At 30.2% G+C, this 22,230-nt stretch overlaps 1 protein-coding gene across 5 annotated transcripts in view; it reads right to left on the reverse strand.

Annotated features, from left to right (window-relative positions):
* kuz (kuzbanian) overlaps positions 1 to 22,230 on the reverse strand; it is a 62,158-nt gene that overhangs the window by 1,958 nt on the left and 37,970 nt on the right. For all 5 annotated transcript variants that reach the window (XR_010334927.1, XM_008199910.3, XM_008199908.3 and 2 more), the window contains 7 exons: positions 18,582 to 18,904; positions 14,800 to 14,964; positions 11,126 to 11,506; positions 8,188 to 8,540; positions 7,735 to 8,140; positions 2,384 to 2,665; positions 2,185 to 2,332 (listed from right to left, as the gene is read on the reverse strand). Coding sequence is in view for 4 of the 5 variants with exons in the window: in XM_008199910.3 (XP_008198132.1) it covers positions 2,185 to 2,332; positions 2,384 to 2,665; positions 7,735 to 8,140; positions 8,188 to 8,540; positions 11,126 to 11,506; positions 14,800 to 14,964; positions 18,582 to 18,904 (2,058 nt within the window). In the remaining variant the exon portion in view is untranslated. The remainder of the gene's footprint in view (positions 1 to 2,184; positions 2,333 to 2,383; positions 2,666 to 7,734; positions 8,141 to 8,187; positions 8,541 to 11,125; positions 11,507 to 14,799; positions 14,965 to 18,581; positions 18,905 to 22,230) is intronic.

A 22,230-nucleotide genomic window follows, 5' to 3' on the forward strand; every position in this document is an offset into this window, starting at 1 on the left:
AGTTAAGCACGTATTAATGTTTGACAAACCGGCAGTAACAAAATAGATTAAATCATTGGAAATTTCTAGCTTTATTAGAGGAAAAATCCCTGAAGGAAAAAAAATTTACAACGTAATTATTAGGAAATTTCGATCTTATTTAGTGAAAAGGGACAAAGTAAAGTAATGTCAAACAAGTTTCCACTTTCTCAGATAATTTATCTATTTTTGAGCAAGATGGTTTTTTTAGAAAAGTGAGTTATTAGTAAAAAACATGCTTAGGTATTTAAAAAAGGTAAAAATAATAATTTTGAGCACATTACTTCCGTGATTTTTCGTCCTTTCTAGAAAACTGGGTAAACAAATAATTTCTCACTTTGAAAATAAGCTAAATGTAGCAAAATAGATCAATATAACATAATTTTCGACCTCAGAATAAGAAATTTGTCATTTTATTAGGAAAAAAATAAAGAAATACGTGTCCATAGCTCACAATAACGTAATAGATAATTTATCAACGTATTTCTTATTAAAAAAGGCGAACAGAACTTCACTTTCGATATACTTTGGTACTTTGATAATGTTATGTATTTTTTACCGCAGATGGGATTTTATTTTGGTGTTTGGATTGACATTTTTTGTATTATAAAATTTTATTGACAGGCAATCATACAATTAATATAATGTTTCTTTTTCCGACATTTCATGTTTAATTATTGATAATAATTTAATTGATAATATAAGCTGGCCATTTTAAATCTAAAAACAAATTATTTTTTATTATATTATTTCAATATAACATCATTTTCGACCTCAAAATTAAAAATTTGTTATTTTATTATAAAAAAAATCTGAAAATATGTCCATAGCTCACAATAACGTAATTAGATAATTTACCAAAGTATTTCTTATTAAAAAAAGGCGAACAGAACTTTATTTTCGATATACTTTGGTCCTTTTTGGAGAAAATTTTACGAAAAAATGAGTTTGTAAACCAAAATAATGTCATGTTCGAACCTTCATTTGTGATTTTTGGATTTTTGCCCCATTCTGGCAAAATTATGTGAAATAAATGAGTTTTTGGCTGAAAAAGTGCTAAAATTATTCTTGGTATTCAACCTTCAAACCTGCTAAAATGTTCGAAAAAAATAAATGAAACATGTCGGCTTCATTGGCAATCTAAGGTCAATTTGACTAAAATTTCTCAACAGAAGATAGTTTTTAACTAATAAAACAGATTAAAATAATAAGATTTTGTTTCATTGGAAACTTCTCGCCTTCTAAAAAAAAATTTTAACTCAGAATCACATAATTTACCACATAATTAGGTGTATTTTTTATGTATTCGAAGGCAATCTATTTAAAGTGTCCGAGAAACTTTTTTTGACAAAATTGTGCTAAGTAGTCAGCAAGCTTCTCAGTCAAAAAACATTTACTTGTGATTTTTTTGGTTTGTTTGGGCAAGATTATGCGAGAAAAATGAGTTTTTAGCGTAAAATTGTATTTAGTTATTTGAAACAGGCAATAAATAACAATTTCGAACCACTAATTTACGCGGTTTTTCAACTTCCTTACAGAAATTTCGAAAAAAATATTAGTTTTTCACTTAGAAAACAAGCTAAATGTACAAGTACAGCCAACATTTTCGAACTCAGTTAAAAAAATTTGCAACATTGAAAGAAAATTTTACAAAATGGGTGAACTTTCATTTCAAAATAATGTAATTAGATGATTTGTGAATATATTTCATGTTCAAAAAAATCCTAAACTCTCTAAACAGACAAAAGAAATTTAGTGATTAATTTTCACACAGTTAAGCAAAATCAGTGATCTTTTATCCGAAGAACAGATAAAATGTTAGAAAAGGGTTAACATAATGTCATTTTGTTTTAGCGAATAAGTGAGTGAAATTTGGGATGAAAGACTAAAGAGCGCAAAAATCACAAAAACGCACAAATAACAAGTTTGAATCAATTGTGTTTCGTAATTTTTAAAGAAATTCTGCAAAAAGTTACATAATTTTTGACGTAATTGTGTGTGTTTTGGAACATTTTAAGGAAATTTCTTTCTTATACTCTTTGCTAACGAGCCGCCACTGGTTATCCTAGCGCAAAAATCAATAGCCTTACTTCAAAACCAACCAAAAACGGCAAAATCCCTTTAAAAGCCATCCCTTGCCCTTGACCCAAAACTTTTAGCCCTTACCTTTCGGCGCATGATAGTGTCCCCTTCCCTCCCCGTAGCCCGGCCTGGGCCCTTGACTAGCGCTCGGTCTCGTGGACCTTTCACTGCGATTTCGACTATTTACAGCCCCATGGGGCGCCGCATGTTGCGCCCCGTTTTGGTGGTGTCGCTGTAAAAACCACAATTCACACACCCATGACCCATCATGGTACATTCTTACCATTCGCCGGAGCGTGTTCATGGGTCTGCGGAGCGTATCGCTGATACGTCTCGCCGGCCGTTTCTTCGGATTGGAAGACGGCGTATGTACGGCGCAACATTTGATAAACAAACCCATGAAAATGATAAACGCGATGCCCATCAACAGCACCGCCCACCAGTAATTCGTTATCCATTGGGCGACGCTGAGCAGCGTCTCTTTGTTCAATAGAAGATTCATCAATCTGACTAGGGGGCCGTCAGCGTCGACGGCTCGGCATTTGAGGAATACGTCACAGTAACCCTGGAATTAACAAAAATTAACCGTAAAAAGTGTTAAAAATTGAATAATCACAACTTTTATGCAACATTTTTATGGAAAAACGTACCTAACCAGCAAAACACAAACGTTGCTGCAAAAACAACAAATAAACAAAATTGGTTGCTATGGTGACCAGGTGTGTTACCAACTTTGTCACCGGAATTTTTATGGACAAAAAACATTTAAATTATTAGTCCAGTTCAAATATTGTTAACAAATCGACAAATAATAAATTATTACCATTTATTTAAAAAAATAAAAAATATGTACAGGGTGCATTATGGATGTCCTAATAGGAGATTTCCGAAACTAAGAGGTTTAGAAAAAAAACGATACATTCTGGGGTCCGTTTTTTGAGAAATTAATTTTGATCAAAGACGCATCCCGCTATCGTCTTTTGTTTTCCCGTTATAAACAAAAATTGACATTTCAGCGAAATCTTCAAAAATCCATATCTTTTCTATTATAAAAGATAACATTTGAAACAAAAACATTCTAGAGGCACTTTTTTACAGAGAATTTAAGAATGTTATCAGCGTTTTTTTTTAATCATACCTTTAGCTGTTATAATATAAAGTTGTATTTTTTTTAAATAGGAATAATAGTTGGCTATGACATTTTCGAAAAGCTTATTTTTTTCTGAACTGAAAACAATATAAATACAGTTTGATGTTTTTATATACTTTTGATAAAAAATATATTTAAAATATTTGAAAGTAGTTGGCCATGGAAAAATTTTTTCACATAAAAGGTGTGAACAATTTAGAAATTTTTTGAACGGTTATTAAAGTAAAAAATGTGAAATTATCAAAATAAGCTATATTAAAGTTATTTTCAATTGAACAAATATACGATGGTCGCAGATTTTAATTACATAAACAATGTGCAGAAAATTAAAAACAATGTGTCACTACCATTTGATGACTTAGTGAAGAGTAATGGAGGTGACGTTGATAATGTTATGTATTTTTTACCGCAGATGGGATTTTATTTTGGTGTTTATATTAACATTTTTTTGTAATATGAAATTTTATTGACAGGCAATCATACAATTAATATAATTTTTCTTTTTCCGACATTTCATCGTAAAAAAACGTAAAAATTTGATCTAATAATAATTTATTATGCTGCTTTTGGATTAATTAGTGTTTAAAAATCATTAAATTATAAATATTTGTTAGGTAATATATTTTTCATAGTTTTAATTGAAAATCCAAAATTTTTCCATGGCCTACTATAAAGAAAAAACGAAATGTAATGTTTTTGGTTAATATTTAAAAATAAAGTATTACACAAATAAATATCAGAAAAAATAATGTTTTTAAAAATATCACAGCCGCCTATGATTCCTATTTAAAAAAATAAAACTTTGTTATTACAGCTAAACGAAAGGTTAAAAAAAACGCGATAACATTATTAAATTCTCTGTAAAAAAGTGCCTGGATAATGTTTTTGTTTCAAATGTGTATCTTTTATAATAAGAAAGATATGATTTTTTTAAAATTCCGCTAAAATGTCAACTTTTGTTTATAAGTCGAAAACAATAGACGATAGCGGGATGCGGTTTTGACCAAAATTATTTTCTCAAAAAACGGACCTGAGAATGTTTCAATCGTTTTTCTCGAATCCTCTTAGTTTCGAACATATAAAATGCAGCACCCTGTACATGTAAATGGAAAAAAATGTCTTGGTTCTTCTAAACAAGACGTGCGATTTCAATTAAAAAAATGAACTTTGATAAATATTTTTTTAGCAGTAAATATGTATAATAATGTATAATAAAATACAATAAACTCGTGCCTTTTTTATAAAATGTGTTAATGGTCGGTTGTGTCATTTAATCAAACGAAAACAAAGCGCTCATATTTCGATTGAAATATTGGGAAATTTATGAAAAGTTTATCAAACAAAATGGTTTTTCAATATGAGGCTTTTGTTCTAAACTCAAATATAAAATTAATAATTGTAAAATGGTATTTATAATATTGTATCCATTAATTATTTCACAAGAACAATTTGTGTTCAAAAAACTTAAATTCAAGCATCCTGAACTGAATTAATTGAATGTATAGCGACTTATGTACAATTTTTGCGTGTTTTAGCCAATTTAAATAGCACACACACATGTGGGGTAATGAAATTAAAGTCACTTAAAAGTATCCATTGTCAAATCTCGTCGCCAAATCGTATTAATCGGCCTTCGAATTAACTCCAACTACAATTACATTACCGCCAATACAAAATCGTTTATTCATTTAAAGAGAATTTAGCACGAATGAAATTAATTAAATTCCAGCGAGTAGTTTAAAATTAAATTACAACAGTAATATCTCACTACAGAAAAAATCCAATTAAAACACCCCAACTGTATGCATTTGTAAATCTCGGCGATAAGAACAAATCCTAATCGAATCTCGCCACAAAGCTTCACAAAGTAGTTTATGGAAATTATCATTAATGAAGTGATCCAATCCACCCCGAGTTAAATCGTATTTGGAAAGTTGTACGAAATTGGGTAATTTCAGCCCTCGATATACATCCGAATATAAGCCATTAAACTGTGTGAAACGTCTATAGCACTAGTTTAGTTTTTTTTTTTTAGTTGCGACAAGCATCCGAGGTTTGTTTACAGCACGACGTTACGTTACGTGATTAAAGTTACAAACTAGATTAGAATTTTGTTGAAAACAAACGGATATCAACTGCAAAAACACAAGTCAGGCACGGAACAAAGTTTATTTGCTCTCTGATGTGATAGTTGAGTCTGTGTTTGCGGACTATCAACGCAAATGCAACCGCATTTTACCATAAAAAGCGACCAATTTTTATTCAAACTGGTCGTCACAGTATTTTTTAATCTATTTTGCAACTTAGTCAAAATCCAGAATGCGTTGAAAATGTATCACAAAAAATCTTACAATTACACACGATTTTAACACCGACTGTTTTTGTATTAATTTTTGAAAATAAAATACTGTAATTTATTTAAAAACATGTTGCAAAAAAATCATTCATTCAAGCCATAGTTTAATGTCATTTTTTGTAATTTTCTGCCCATTTAATGCTTTAATATGCATATTAAAGCACGCGACGTCATGAAGTGCGATGTCTTAATAGTCATTATTTGACTATTAACAATTCTTTACGATTGTCAACTGTCAAATTGCAAGGCTACTATGATATTTTGAAAATGATAATTAAAAAATGATTATAACAGTTTTTTCAAATGGAATGACCCTGTTTTTACAATGGCAATCAAAAAAACATGAATTTTTATGCAGACTTTTATTAACATCTTCATCTATCTCTTACAGTTTTTGTAACAATCACAAAAAAACAAAATTTTAGCTCATTATTTTCATTTTTAATCGCGTAAACTTACGAAAAATACGATAAAATTGTGCCACTGATTAAAAGAAATGTTGGATTTGTCCACCATTTTCACTAAAGAAGTTCCAAATTCGATGGCAGGCTGAGTTACTTAACATAATTCATTAAGTTAGCATAAACCATAATTAAATATTATTGTTTTACTGCTTATTCGATAATGAACCAGCTAAAAACTAAATAAAATGTTGAAGTTTGACAATTGTTGACCATTTTGCAAAGCCTACTTGATTGACTATAATAATTACTAAAAAAAGTAAAAACCGTTTTTTGTGATTTTTTTCAAAAACTGGAGATAGGTATAAAACATGTTGATAAAAATCACCATAAATATTATTGTTCTTTCGATTGCCATTAAGAAAATAGAGTCAATCCATTTGAAAAAACTGAGTTATAGCCGATTTTTGAATACCATTTTGAAAAAATCATACTAGCCTTGAATTTTGACAGTTGACAATTTTTCACCATTTTTCAATTTAATATATTAAAAAAAAAATAAGTTCTCGGATAAGTTACTGTTTTTGAGTTACGGCGCCTTTTATAGAATGACCAGGCGCATCCACCATTTTTGAAGTTAATAATACATCTTTAAAAAAATAAGTTCTCGGGTAAGGCAGAGTTGTAAAAAAGATGTTGTAAGACGTAAAATGAGCTGTAGAATTCAATGGAATAAACCGATTTGCTCTACGACGTTTAGTTTTTGAGTTACAAATTTTTTTAGAGAATGACCCGGCGCATCCACCATTTTTCAATTGACAATTCTGAAAATTCTGGAAGGCTCATCAAAACTTATCGTTATCGAATGCAAAAAAAACATTTACTTATCGCAAACGGTTCAAGGGCTGTAACATGTCAAAACTATGACAAATAAGTACCAACAACTTAGGTAAATTTTTCTCAGTTCTAGAAGGTGAATTCAAAAATGCAATAAAAATGATTGGTTACTATTTAAAATGTCATAGTTGGCGCTGATTTCTCGTAGTTCCGGAAGATCAGTCATTTTGAAAATAAATTAATTGAACTCGGAATGGTCGATTAAAATTGTATACAAAAATTTTAAAGCTCTAGTTTTATTAGAAATTAAAAAGTTTCTAATATAGGTCCTAAGAGAATCCCTGTATACTATTTTTTTTATGACATCAGACACTTTTATTTACTGTTATATGAAAACACACAAATTAATAAATCTCTTTATGTGCGTAACTTTTGGTAATTTTCCTAATATGAAAAAAAAAACAAGATAATTGTTTATTTTCAACTAAGGCTTTCAACAGATTTTAATTTAAGTTACACAGCTGTTTAGGTAATTTTAATGAGCTTACATAAAGTTTCGTTTATTGTTTCAAACAGAACTTTGCTCATTTCGCGTTCACATTTAAATTCCGGTGACATCTTTTTTCTGTTTTATTCATCTATGTTTAATTAAAGTCATAGTTATTATTTTACTTAACGGGGAGATATTATTTTCGTACTCAAACATAATATGGTCCTTCGTGCCGGATTTGGACCAACAAACTATTAGGAAAAAAAAAATGTTCAAAAATGCTTAAACACTTGAACATCATTTAATTCCAACTGCACCCTCGCCCTCAATTAACTCATCTTTGTGGAAATCCCCTAAACCAGCCAACCAAGAGCACCTAATCCCCCAGTTACCAACTCACCTGAAAATTATCGCACGGCGCTCCCGGCCTTAGGCTGATCCCACCTGGTGGAAGCCCGACTTTCTCAGCGAATTCGCTCGTACTTCGACACATGTCCGTTCCGTTCTGACAAGCCAACTCGCACAGTTTTCTCTTATCGATGTTTGGATTACCTTGCGAGGTAATCGAACAAGCTTGTAGGTTCCATTCCAGACAAATGGACCCCGTGCACTCCCCCTTAATACACAACTGTGTCCCATTATTGCACCTAGTCTTATCCGGCCGTGGTTGGGGCTGTGGGCACTCAGCCGATTTCCCGTCGCATTTCGACGACATCGAACAATCCGACTCGGTTTTGCAAACCTCGCCGTAGTAGGCTGGGACGAAGCGGCAGGTGTCGCCACTGCAGCACGGGCCTTGACTAGGACTGAGCGCAAATTGAGAAAAATTACAGAAACCTGTAATTGGACTTACCTGCATTGGGTGCCTCTTCGCCTCTGACAGCCTTTCGCTGAAGCGTTTTCTTGCTTGTCTTGAGTGCTGACAAGACGAGGGTAGCAACACTTATCTTGACACTCGTTGTCGTCGTAACCACAATCACACTCTTCGCCGGCTTCGACGATTTTATTGCCACAGAAAGCACCAGCCGATGCGGTGAAACAATTGCGCTTTTTATTGTCTTCGATGGCGTCGAGCACATTGGAGATGTTGCCGACGCTACAACTTGAAAATTTGCTGTTGTTGGGGCGGTCGCCGCTTGTTGCCGACGCGAACATTATGAAGTTGCCGTTAAGGCCACCCGGACGGCATTCGGGCGGATAGTCGTGCTAATAAATGCAAAAATTTATAATTACTTAACTAGATTGGAAAAAATATAGTGTTAAATTTGAGAGAATTGTCCTTTTCTACTTGGAAGAATTGATACACTCGCCTTCGGCTCGTGTCGCGAAAGCCCGTTACCACTTGTTGAACAATACGGGATGATTATTTTAGAGCCAGAAATTCGAAATTTTGTATGCCATCCAAATCAACCACTCAAAATTGTGTTCAAGTAGATTATTTTCAAAATATGTGAACATCTGGAACTACGAGAAATTGACGCCAATTTGAAATTTTTTTTTTGAAATTGTAATTTTAAATGGTAACCACCTATTTTTATTGTAATTTTTAAAATCGCCTTTTCAAAGTAAGTAAAATGTTCTCTAGTTGTTGGTGTATACAGATAAGTATTTATCTGTAATAGTTTTTGACACATGTCAATTTTTTTGGCGAAATTTTCACTTGCAAAAGTTCAATCAAAACAGCACATCTCTTGAACCTTTTGTGATAAGTATTTTTTTGCAAAACCTTCCAAAATCCCCAGGATTTTCAATTGCAAAGGTAGTATGATTTTTGAAAAAAATGGTTATAACAGTTTTTTTTCATTGAATAATGACCCTGTTTTTTCAATGGCAATCAAAAGAACATCGATTTTTATGGAGATTTTTATCAACATTTTATCTTACGGTTTTTGAAATAATTTCAAAAGACGGATTTTAGCTCATTATTTTTAATCAAGTTTGAACTAGCCGGTGGTCAATATTTTGAAAAATTTATACAATTTGACAATTGATAATTTTGAAAATTCTAAAAGACTCTTTGAACCTTTGGTTACCAAATGCAAAAAAATTTGCAACCCTTGCAAATAAAATTCTGTCAAGAAATTTTCAAAATAATTTTTGGTATGTAAAGTTTCTTTCAAAATAAACGATTCGGTTTATAGTTAAGATATTTTGTGATTTTTTGCTGTGGATTTAAAATGGGGGAGGATAATCATTTAAATTGTAGTAATTTATTGGGTTCTAAAATTTACAAACACTGTCTTATAGGTGATAACAAAATTCTGATGACAAACTGTTGAACAATTTTTTTAGAATGTTTTTCTAGTTTCTGTTAAATTAGAAAATGGAAATCGGTAAGTAAATTAATTATTAATTGCATACAAGGTGCTCGAAAACCAGCACAACAACTCAGCGGTACGTTTTTAACAAGAATATGTAGAATATGAGAAAAAAATTTGAAAATCCCTACAGCCATATTTTAAACAATTAAAATTTTCAGTTTTAACAATTTTTTAGGTTAATGTAAGTAATCGCTAACACAATTATGAATAATTATTATTTTTAAATTTACTATCAGGCTTTAGTAGTTTTTGAAAATTAAAAAAAATAAAATTCATCAAAAAATCAAAATTTGTAAATGTGCCAACACTGGGAATTATTCCTAGGAAACCGTCTCAAAAATAATTTATTTTTATTTTTTTTATTACTATTTTTATCTTTATACAGGGTGTTCCATCGATGTAAAAAAGTCCATTATTGACCTTTAAATGTTATAAAATTTGTATTTTTTTACGAAAGCCATTCATACTAACCCCCTGACTCACTTAAAATTATTTTCAAGTACACAGAATGTTTATAAAAGTGAGTACAACACAAACATGTTTTTTTAAGGAAAATCCTATAATTATTTTCATTTTTTGATGTAGGTTTTAACACAGATGTTATCGGTTGATTTTGTTTTGTTTTTGGAATAACTTGATTTTTTCACAAAAACATACATTTTTAAAAAAAAATTATTACATAAAAACTAAGAATCTCAGAAAAGTAGAACTTTCACCACTTTAAAGAAGAAATTTCAAACTCCAGGGATGTATTATTTTTATTAGCTTACTATAATCAAGAAGATAAAAATAAAGAGGTTTGTTGCAAGTTGAATAACTTAAAATTTTTAAATAAAACACCCAATTTTTTATTTTTGCATCTAAAAGACCTTTAAATTGTCTCTCCAAAAACATTAACAAAAGTGTCTTTTGCTGACTACTAACATTAAAAAAAAACTATTGTTTTATTAGTCAAAAAAAAAAAATAAATTCTGCTAATAATTACTTTTGTGTTACTTTTAGGCCATTATTTGTCATTTATTACAGTAAAATAACTAAAATGTTAATTAATGGCGAATTTTTAAATTCCCGTATAAACTCCAACAAATGGTCTATGGTGGAGTTGCTATGGTTATGATATGGTTTACTATGATAACAACAATGTTCATGAATAGTGTGCATTGTTGTTGAAATTAAGTTTTAAAGTGAAATATCTTTTTAGTTATTAACTTAAAGCATTTGAAACTTTATGTTTTTCGATAGACAATTTAATAATCTTTGAGAAGCAAGAACAAAAAATAGGGTGTTCAATTTAAGTTTTTCAAGTTAATCAACTTTTAACAAACTTCTTAATTTTTCTATGTTTCTAATTATAATACGCTAAACAATTGGAACAGATTTAAGTTTGAACTTTTCCCTTTAAAGTAGTAGATGAATTATTTTTCGCAATTCACAATCAAAAATTAAAAAAAAAATAGAAGTTTTGCTTACGGGAGAGCCGAAATTGTGTCCGATTTCGTGCGCTAGTGTGAGCTGGGAGACCTTAGGAGGCACCCTGCTGTTGTAGTTGACGAAAGTGATGATCCCTGTGTTTAAGGAGCGCTTCGTCGACTGATACATGCCTCCTATTGTTTCCGTGTAAGTCTTGTATCTCTCGCAGATACCGCCGGAAGCCCCGGACGCACTAGCGACCCAAGCTAGCCCCAGAGTACCACCCGTAAAATCCCGATACGTGAAAACATAAGCCAGACAAAAGTCCTCGTGATTGCCCAACGAATGGATATTCAAGAAATTACTAACGTCGATATTTTCTAAACAAAACTGGTTCATTTCGGGGCATCGCTTGCAGCTGCAGGAGGAATAGTCGTCGATCTGAAAACGTTAATTGAAACTTGTAGGTTTTAAGACACCGTCTTGGATCCCTTGCAAAAAAACTACTCCCTCCAATTAGTTTCAAGAGGGAAAATACAATACAATATCGTGATATACGAGTCACAATTCCGTGTTTAACCTTCAGCTTGTAGTGGAAATTTATTTGATAAGTTTTTTTGCTATAAAATCTTGAGTGGCGCGCTACAGTAAAAATTTCCTTTCAACCGACTTCGATTCGAGCGAGATTGTGTACACAACAAATACGCTAAGCGAGAAACTCCAATCCGATGCTTGTGAAGATTAATACAGTGACAATATTGCGTCTAAAATGGTCGAATTCGAGATATGTTTTATAAAAAATATACTTCTAGTACTAATTTTATTAGTTTTAAATGCACTTCCATTTGAAGCTTTACTTTTGTTCGAAATAAGTTGGAAAAATATTTTCAAGTAATTCCACTTGCTCTTACAAGAAAAATTTCCTTCTAAAGAACTGGGAAATTAAAGTAGTAAAAACACTGCGAGGGTTTAAAAAACTGAAACCGTCATATACACTTCATAGGTACTATATTATTGTCATTCAATCCCTTGTTGCAAGTTTTTGTGAATATTACGAATTTTTAAATATTTCACTAAAATGTGAACATTTTGAATCGCAGGATGCGGTTTCGACCAAAATTATTTCCTCACAAAATAAAATAAAAAATAATTTAGGCAAACCACATTTGCAGTAATTAATTACCTATTTAGACACTTAATTTTTTTGTTAATGACGATTTATTGATATTTTTACGCAATTGTGGATGTTTAGACATTCAATTTTTTTGCTAGTGACGATTTATCGATATTTTTACGCAATTATAGATGTGCCGTTTAATTTTATTCAGTTTGTTATTTGCTGCAGTTGCGAACGGACGCCGGATGCCTCAAAATTATTAAATAAAATAAAATTCGGCATTTTATTAAACTTTTTAAAACGCGAGTCTAATTCAGTCTACTGAATTTTTGAGTGCCTAATAATAATAATAATAGGTTCCGACTTTTTAAATTTTAAGTGGTTAGTGTTTGCCAATGGAATAGATTAAAGGGTAAGTAATTAACACCATTTTTAGAAAAATTATACTGGTATTAATTTTAAAATATTTTCAACTAATTTATTGTCACATTGTCCTTTTTCGGTTTCTATTTTTAATTTTCAAATTCGTTTTATCAAGATGAGAGAACTCGCTTAGTCTATTTTAATTTTTTCCCTCTTATTGCCAAGTTATGAAATTTTTGAATAGGATCAGACAATTTCAAAGACAAATGAAGCTGACTTTCGTTGATACCTAAATAATTTAAATAATTAAATTATTAATTATTTATATAATCATTTATATAAATAAATATATATCATATTTATATTTATATATTACATTATATTATATATATATTTATATAAATATATATTATATTATAATATATATTTATATAAATAAATATATATTATTTTATAAATAAAATTAGTTGAAGCTGCTGATATCTAAAGCTAAAAACTAAGGATTAATTCAAATTTCGGAGTAAGCATTTTTATCATAAGTAATGGAATAATTTTAAAACTTATTTAACAAAGTTGATTTTTCTAAACTCTGGAGAACTATTTTTATTTTAACAGCTATTTATAACTACTTCAAAATTATAGCTCTTTTTTAGTTTAATATTTTTATTTCAGTTTAAAATATTTCTTACGAAAATACAGACTTTTAGGGCCTACAATAGAAACTTTTTAACTTTTAATACAGCTAGAGGTTTAAGATTTTGTATCTAAATTGACCATTCTAAGTTCAACCAAATTATTTTCAAGATGGCTGAAATTTCGGAATTACAAGTCTACTATGATTTTTTGAAAATGATGATAATAAAATAATCATAAAATAGTTTTTTCAATAACAATCAAATAAACATCAATTTTTGTGCACACTTTTATTAACCTCTTCTATCTCTATCTCTTACTGTTTTCAAAATAAACGCAAAAAAAAAGAATTTTAGTTCATTATTTTCATTTTTAATCAAGTAAACCTTCAAAAAAATACGATAAAATTGTGCTATTAATTAAAAGAAATGTTCGATTTGTTCAACATTTTCATTCAAAAAGTTCAAAATTCGATGGCAAACTGACTGAGTTACTTTACATAATTCACTAAGTTATAATAAACCATAATTAGATATTATTATTTTACAGCTTATTCAATAATAAAACAGCTAAAAACTAAATAAAATGTTGAAGTTTGACAATTGTTGACCATTTTTCTAGGTCTACTTGATTAACTATCAAAATTACGAAGTAAAATCCGTTTTTTGTGATTTTTTTCAAAAACCGTAAGCGATAGATATAGGACGTATTGATAAAAGTTACCATAAACATTGATGTTCTTTCGATTGCCATAAGAAAATAGGGTCGTTCCATTTAAAAAAACTGAGTTATAGCGGTTTTTTGATAACCATTTTGAAAAAATCATATTAGCCGTGAATTTTGACAGTTGATAATTTTAAAAAATTTAGAAGACTCCTCAAACCTTCGGTTATCGATACAAAAAAAAATTAATCACTTATGGCAAAGGGTTCAAGGGCTGTGATATCTTAGATTAACCCTTGCAAATAAAAATTTCAACAAAAAATTGACATACGTCAAAAACTATGACAGATAAGTACCAACAACTTGGGTAAATTTTACTCAGCTTGAGAAAGTGAATTCAAATATGCAATAAAAATGTGTGGTTACTATTTAAAATTTCAAACTTGGCGCCAATTTGTTGTAGTTCCGGAAGCTTAGCCATTTGGAAAATAATTTAAATGAACTCAGAATGGTCGACTTGAATCGTATATAAAATTTTAAAGCTCTAGCTATATTAGCAATTGAAAAGTTTTTAATATAGGCCGTAAAAGAATCACCCTGTATAAAACAAAAGCACAAATTAATGTTTTTTTAACGTAAAATTTGAAGCTTTAAGTAATGTGTTTACTTATACAACACAGGACGACTCAGCGAAACCTTGTGAGTAAAATTCCCGATTATTTTACTGCAAAAAATAATTCTGTATCTCAGAAAACTAAAAATTGCCACTATAATCATCCGAACTAATCTCAGCTTCAAATTTAGCTCTCGAGTGTCTCCGAAGCGTCATCAAGCGACATTTACTGTGCGTCTGAAACACTCAAAACTCGAAAGCCTATTTAGTGACAAAAGCTTCTTCCTCCTCCATCCCGGAACCCCTAGCAAATTCGTTCCAAAAATAACAATACCAACTCCTTACCTTAATCCTTTGAACTTCAAATTTGATATTGCGATGTTCGCTTCTCCCATCAAATTTCGTATCACGATAAATATAATTAACGGCAGTGACGTGATGTGCGATTAATGACAGGATTTCTTCGCGTGTCTTTTCGTTGACTTCGTTTTCCTTCCTCGGGTCAGAGTGCTGCAAATAATGTTTTTTGATACAGTGGGCAATAAATACTGCGGTTAATTAATTTCAAGCGCAACGTCGTTGAAATGTGATAAGCTGACAGATCCAAAACGGAAATTTATTGCTTTAATAAATTCAATTCGGGGTGTACCAACATGGATGGATAATGTGTGTTGGGGGTACACCTACGAAATTAATTCCAATGGTAATCCACTAATTAGTTTACAACCTAACCCAATTGAATGTAATCATCTTATTACTTACACATTACATGTATGCCGCGCGATGAGGATTTTCGGGTTCAAAAAATTTCTTATGAATATTCAAAGAGGGTGTAGTGGCTATTGTTTGTACATAGGATTAGACAGGTTGGATTATTCATCGGTGCATAGCGGTGATAATAATTTATGCAGTCAAATGCGATTCCAGATACGTTCGACAAGGATTTCCTGACGCCTCTTGTTAATAAAATTGTTATTGTAATAATCTAATAATACAGGGTGGTCCAGCCCAGCTCCCGTCTTCTGTAACTCAGTTATTATTAAAGTTGGAGCCTTGAAATTTTGTAGATGTTAATTATACTCTAGGACACACTTCAGGAAAATATTTTTTATTATACATAGTGTCTCAAAAAAGTATGACGTCATAATAATCAATTTTTTGAATGTTATGCTATTATTTTTTGTGCTCATTATGATACCTTTTTAGCTTCTTACATGTCCCTAGTTTTTTTTCAAATCGGTTCAGGGATTACAGTTAAAAAAATTGTTTTAAAAATTATTAAAAAATAAAAACAGTGCTTTTTTGACGACATTATTACTAAGTAAGTAAATGTTAAACAAGGTTTAACAGACTTATTACGTAAGTATGATTGATTTGGATTACCACAGGGTGTTTACAATTTATTTCCAAACTTTTTGAACTTAAGAACTTTTTATTTCGCTTATTTGAAACAGAAACCCCTGTGTATTTTATATCAATCAATGCAGAATTAAATAAGGAACATTTTCTCTTATTACAACCCTAACGTAAATTCTATCACATTCGGAGTTATTTACAAAAAACTTTGTTTTTGTCTGTTATTTTATTAACACATTTAATGAGTAAAAGTCGAAGATGGCTCCAATCCTTCTTATTTTTATATCATTCGATGAGGAAATAAAAAAGCAACATTTTTTGTTATCACAACCATATTGCAAATCCTAACACTTTCAGAGAGAAACGGTATTGAAACAAGTTTTTATCAAATAACTCCGAATCATTTAGGATTTACGTTAGGGTTGCAATATAAAAAGATGTTCGTATTTTAATTCTGCATCGAATGATATAAAATAAATAGGAGTTGCCATTTAAAGTAAGGAAAATAAAAAGCTCTAAAATATTAAAAGTTTGGAAATAAATTGTAAACACCCTGTAGTAATTCAAATCAATCAAACTTAATAAATAAGTGTTGTTCAACACGTACCAGACAATAATCTCATGAAAAAACCTCTGTTTCTATTTTTTAGTAATATCTAAAACTAAAGGTGTAAAATATTTTTTTTTGGTTTTTATTTTTTTTTTTAACAATAATCACTGAACCAATTTGAAAAAACTTCAGAATCACGTAAAAAGCTAAAATGATATCATAAAAAGCACAAAAAATAATAGCATGCCATTAAAAAAATTTATTATGATGTCATACTTTTTTTGGTACACTCTGAATAGTCAAAAATATTTTCTTGAAATGTGTTATAATAAAAAAATGTTCGTTTTTTAATTCTACATCGAATGATATAAAAATAAACAAGGATTGCCATTGTACCTGGTAATCATCTCATCAAAAAAACACTGTTTCTATTTTTTAGTAATCTCTAAGACTAAAGGTGTAAAATGATTTTTTTGGTTTATATTTTTTTTAACAGTAATCACTGAACCAATTTGAAAAAAACTTCAGGAACACGTAAAAAGCTAAAATGATATCATAAGGAGCACAAAAAATAATAGCATGCCATTAAAAAAATTTATTATGTTATACTTTTTTTGGTACACTCTGAATAGTCAAAAATATTTTCTTGAAATGTGTTCTAATAAAAAGATATTCGTTTTTTAATTCCGCATCGAATTATATAAAAATAAACAAGGATTGCCATTGTACCTGGAAATAATCTCATCAAAAAAACACTGTTTCTATTTTTTAGTAATCTCTAAAATTAAAGGTGTAAAATAATTTTTTTGTTTTTATTTTTTTTAACAGTAATCACTGAACCAATTTGTAAAAACTTCAGGAACACGTAAAAAGCTAAAATGATATCATAAGGAGCACAAAAAATAATAGCATGCCATTAAAAAAAAATTGTTATGATGTCATACTTTTTTTGGTACACTCTGAATAGTCAAAAATATTTTCTTGAAATGAGTTATAATAAAAAAAATGTTCGTTTATTAATTCCACATCGAAAGATATAAAAATAAACAAGAATTGCCATTGTACCTGGTAATAATCTCATGAAAAAAAAAACACTTTCTATTTTTTTTTAATTTCTAAAATTAAAGGTGTAAAATATTTCTTTTGATTTCTATTTTTTTTAACAGTAATCACTGAACCAATTTGAAAAAACTTCAGGAACACGTAAAAAGCTAAAATAATATCATAAGGAGCACAAAAAATAATAGCATGCCATTAAAAAAAATATTATGTCATACTTTTTTTGGTAAGCTCTGAATAGACGAAAATATTTTCTTTAAATGTGTTGTAATAAAAAAATGTTTGTTTTTTAATTCTACATCGAATGATATAAAAATAAACAAGGATTGCCACTTAAAATAAGCAAAATAAAAAGCTCTAAAGTTTAAAAAGTTTGGAAATAAATTGTAAACACCCTGTAGTAATTCAAATCAATCAAACTTACTTAATAAGTTGGTTAAACCTTGTTTAACACTCACGTAATAATAATGTCAAAAAAACACTATTTATATTTTTGAATTTTTTAAACTGAAAGCGTAAACCGATTTTTTTTGTTTTTATTTTTTTAACACGAAAAAAACTTTACAAACATGTAAGAAGCTAAAAAGGTATGATAATGAGCACAAAAAATAATTGCATGCCGTTCAAAAAATTGATTATTATGACGTCACACCTTTTTTGAGACACTGTTAATCAAAAAATTTTCCTGAAATGTGTGCTACAGTATAAATAACATCTGAAAAATATCAAAACGCCAACTTTAATAATAACTGAGCTACAGAAGACGGGAGTTGGGTTGGACCACCTGTATTTAATGAATAATGAGGGAACAGCCAGTAATTGTGTATGTATTAATAATTATAAACAATGCTAAATAATTTGTGAAATGATTGTTTTATTTTACATTTTAATTAGGCAGTGTAGCACTAAATGCAAAAACAGATAATGAAACCCCAGCAAATCGATAGTTTTAAACACGTAATTGACACAAACATAGCAAACCCTTCAACCCATTTATTCCAAACCTCGAAAAACTATTAAAAAATTAGAAACTGATGATTTAGTTAAAACGAACGTGAATTTCCCCGAATTCACAAGCACTATGAAACAATTTGTCTCCTCACATTACCTCAAACATCATTAAAACTTCCTCAATCTCTGCACGCGATTGATTTTTACCTACCTCTGGAAAGCCCTCCCTGATGTGTCTCCAGATGAGTGGATCCGTCTGGATATACAACGAACAAGTGTTCTTGTTTTCGTCCCTTCGTGTTGCCCTTTTATGTCTTGCGTGATCTTCATTCGCCTCTTTCGAATACTTGCTGATCTGGTCTTCGTGATTTTCGACGGACTTGAATTGAACTTTATCACCATTGGTGGCTTTTTTACGTTTTCGGAATGTTTCTTTGGGCGGCGGCGGCGGCGGCTCGTCGTCCACCCCCGAATTCTGGACGCGGTCCATCCACTGGATCACCTCGTCGGTGATTCCGCATCCAGCTGAATGACCTGTGGAACAATTTTTGACCCAATTCCATTTATGAATATGCATAAACTAGACAAAGAACTTTTTCTGGGTCGCCGAATGACTCATTCGAGATGTGTCTAAAACACGTAAAATATTTCATGTCGTGTCTCTTAATTAATTACGGTGGGATTAATTTACATACAAAAAGTATGTATGGAAATATGTCGCAGATTGTGGATGAAAATGGGTTCAATAGCTTGGAAATGACACGGAAACAATTTTATCAGCGCGAAATTATCACAGGAACGCCTTCCGACAAGTAGCGGGGAATATTTCGATTTCATTAAATTTTCAACAAGTGAAAATGATTTTGTTAAGTTTCAGTCTTGAGACGACTGTATTATGTTGTTCCATGTATGGACAGAAATGTCACAAATTACACAAAAATGTACTTTCCGGTCTTTATTTATTCAAACAACTATAATAAAACTTCAATTTCCAAGTTCGAAAGAAAATAACTTGGGTTTTCAACAAAGTAAAGTGTACACTATTTACTAAATTATGATAGTAAGCACTAAAAAGCGATTTTTTCGCTTTCAACATTACTAATACTAGTGGAATATTTCTCTACAAACTTTTATTGTATTAATCATTTTTTCAAGAACTTGATTCCAATAATGGTGTCCCAACTAAAATTTGCACCCCCTAAAGTATGCGATTTCGTCCAAGATTGGAAAAAATGCTAAAACACGTCAATTTTAGTTTAAATTTAGTTTAAAGTTTTAAATTTTGTTTTTTTTTGTTTGACATATTGAAAATAATCTACTTTTATTAATATACAGGATGTCCCAGCGATGTGAAAAAGTCCACTATTGACCTTCAAATATTAGAAAATTAATCTTTTTTTTACGAAAACCGTACACACTAACCCCCTAACTCACTTAAAATTATTTTCAAGTATACAGCATGTTTCTAAAATTTGGTACAACACACTTTTTTTTTAATAAAAACCTATATTTTTTGCATATTTTTAACACAGATGTTATTGGTCGATTTTGTTTAGTTTTTGAAATAACTTGATTCTTTTGACAAAAACACACTTTTTTAAAAAATTATTACATAAAAACTAAGAATCTCAGAAAAGTAAAACTTTCACCACCTTAAAGAAGAAAGTTTAAGCTTCAAGGATGTATTATTTTATTAGCTTGACAAGAAGATAAAAAATGAAGAAGTTTGTTAGAAGTTTGTTAGTTTGTTAGAACTCAAAAATTTTAAATAAAACACGCAATTTTTTATTTTTGCATTTAAAAACCTTTAAATTGTCTCTCTAAAAACATTAACAGTTAAGTGTCTTTTACTTATTATTCGAAAGGTATTTAACATTAAACATTAAAAAAAATGACTAACTATTGTTTCAGTAGTCAAAAAGTGAAATTTTCTGCTAATAATAACTTTAATGTTACCTTTACGCGATTATTTGTCATTTATTACAGTAAAATAACTAAAATTTTAATTATTTTCGAATTTTTAAATTCCCGTATAAAGTCCATCAAATGGTCTGGGGTGGAGTTGCTATGGTTACTGCGTGGTTTACTATGATAACAACAATGCTCATGAATAGTGAGCACTGTTGTGTTGAAACTAACTTTTAAAGTGAAATATCTTTTTAGTTATTACCTTTAGGCATTTAAAATATTATATTTTCAGGAAGACAATTTAATAATCTTTGAAAAGCATGAACAAAAAATAAGGTGTTCCATTTAAGTTTTTCAAGTTATTCAACTTTTAACAAACTTCTTAATTTTTCTATGTTTCTAATTCTAATATGCTACACAATTGGAACAGATTTAAGTTTAAACTTTTTTCCCATTTTTCCACGATTCTCCGTTTTTGTGTAATAAATTTTTAAATGAAACGTGTTTATGTCAAAAAAAAAACAAATTATTTCAAAAACTAAGCAGAATCGACCAATACAAGTTGAGATTAAAATCATCAGTATTAAAAGCTACGCCCAAAAATGAAACAAAATCTAGGGTGTTCTATTTGATAAAACATAACTTTAGTGTTTTTTATTTAATATTGCAACACCCTGTAGATATTATAGCAGAAACGCAGCTATGATCTAAAAAAAAGAAAAAGTCAATATTCTTAATAATAAGCAAGTTATGGAGCTTTTTCGGATCGTTGGGACAGCCTGTATATTCTTTTCATTTGAATGTTCTATTTTCATAAAAAATTAAACTACTGAATTTTTCAAAGTTATGAAGAGCTTACAAAAATAGAAAAATAGTCGATATGAAATGTTCATTTATTCTGTTTATCGTTTTTTTAATTCCGGCACCGTACACAGAATTGAAAAAATTCATTTCGCACGTCAGGTATGTAAACAACAAAATTAATTAATACCAACAGGTGAATAGAAAAGTTTTGATATTCAATTAATCCATTTCGGAACCTAGGCGTAAACATGTGTTAGTGTTTGTTAATTTAATTGAATCTTTATTTAAAAGTTTCTGGATAAGTTGGAGTTCTAGAGCTTGAATGCATCTGATGCCAACTTTTCCCGAGTATAATAATGACTAAAAAGGCTCACAGTTTGTTGCAAATTAATTTTCAATTCGCTCAATTATCTGAATAAGAACCTCAAAGTATTTTCCTGTAATACGTTGTATGAAGTGCCTCGTACCTACTCCTCAACAAAATTCAACCGGCGTACGTATAGCTGTTGCATTATTAATGTCTACTTACTGCAATTCCCTAAGCTTTGAAGTTAAATTCGTTATTTACTCAAAAGCTGCAGACACATGTAAAACAATCCCTTGCATGCTATTAATAAATCAAAAGCTCGCCTAAGGAAAACGAAAAACTCGCCTCCAACAATACCAAGAGAAAATTTCATTAATTATAACGAAACAATTAATAATTTTCTGAAACGAGGAAAATTTACATTAAAATAAGATTTTCACTCGCTACACTTCCGAGCCGACTTAATTGGCTATTTGCCGGGTCCGGATCTCAATTAAGAATTTTTGCGACGGATTCGGATAATCTTAAGCTCGTGCTGGGGAATTGACGGAGACAAAGGCTTCCGGAGGCTGACCATACCCCCATAATTAATAAAATCGGCACAACTTTAGCAATATACCCTGCTCTCAAGAGCGGAACACTCGTCTAATGGAGGGACCACTTTATGCCGTAAAGCTAAATTGGAGAGCTATTATGTGATTGATATTGGTACAGTCGAACAATGTGAAAATGACGCCTAAATAAATCAGTCCCTGTTCTAAATTGTCGGAGTGCAAAGTAGACGTAATTTCAAGATGAATTTTTTTAAGAATGTAACTTTATATAAACTGTTATGGGTCTA

This window comes from Tribolium castaneum, chromosome 7, assembly GCF_031307605.1.
Source record: "Tribolium castaneum strain GA2 chromosome 7, icTriCast1.1, whole genome shotgun sequence".
In the NCBI taxonomy this organism is placed as follows: Eukaryota; Metazoa; Arthropoda; class Insecta; order Coleoptera; family Tenebrionidae; genus Tribolium; species Tribolium castaneum.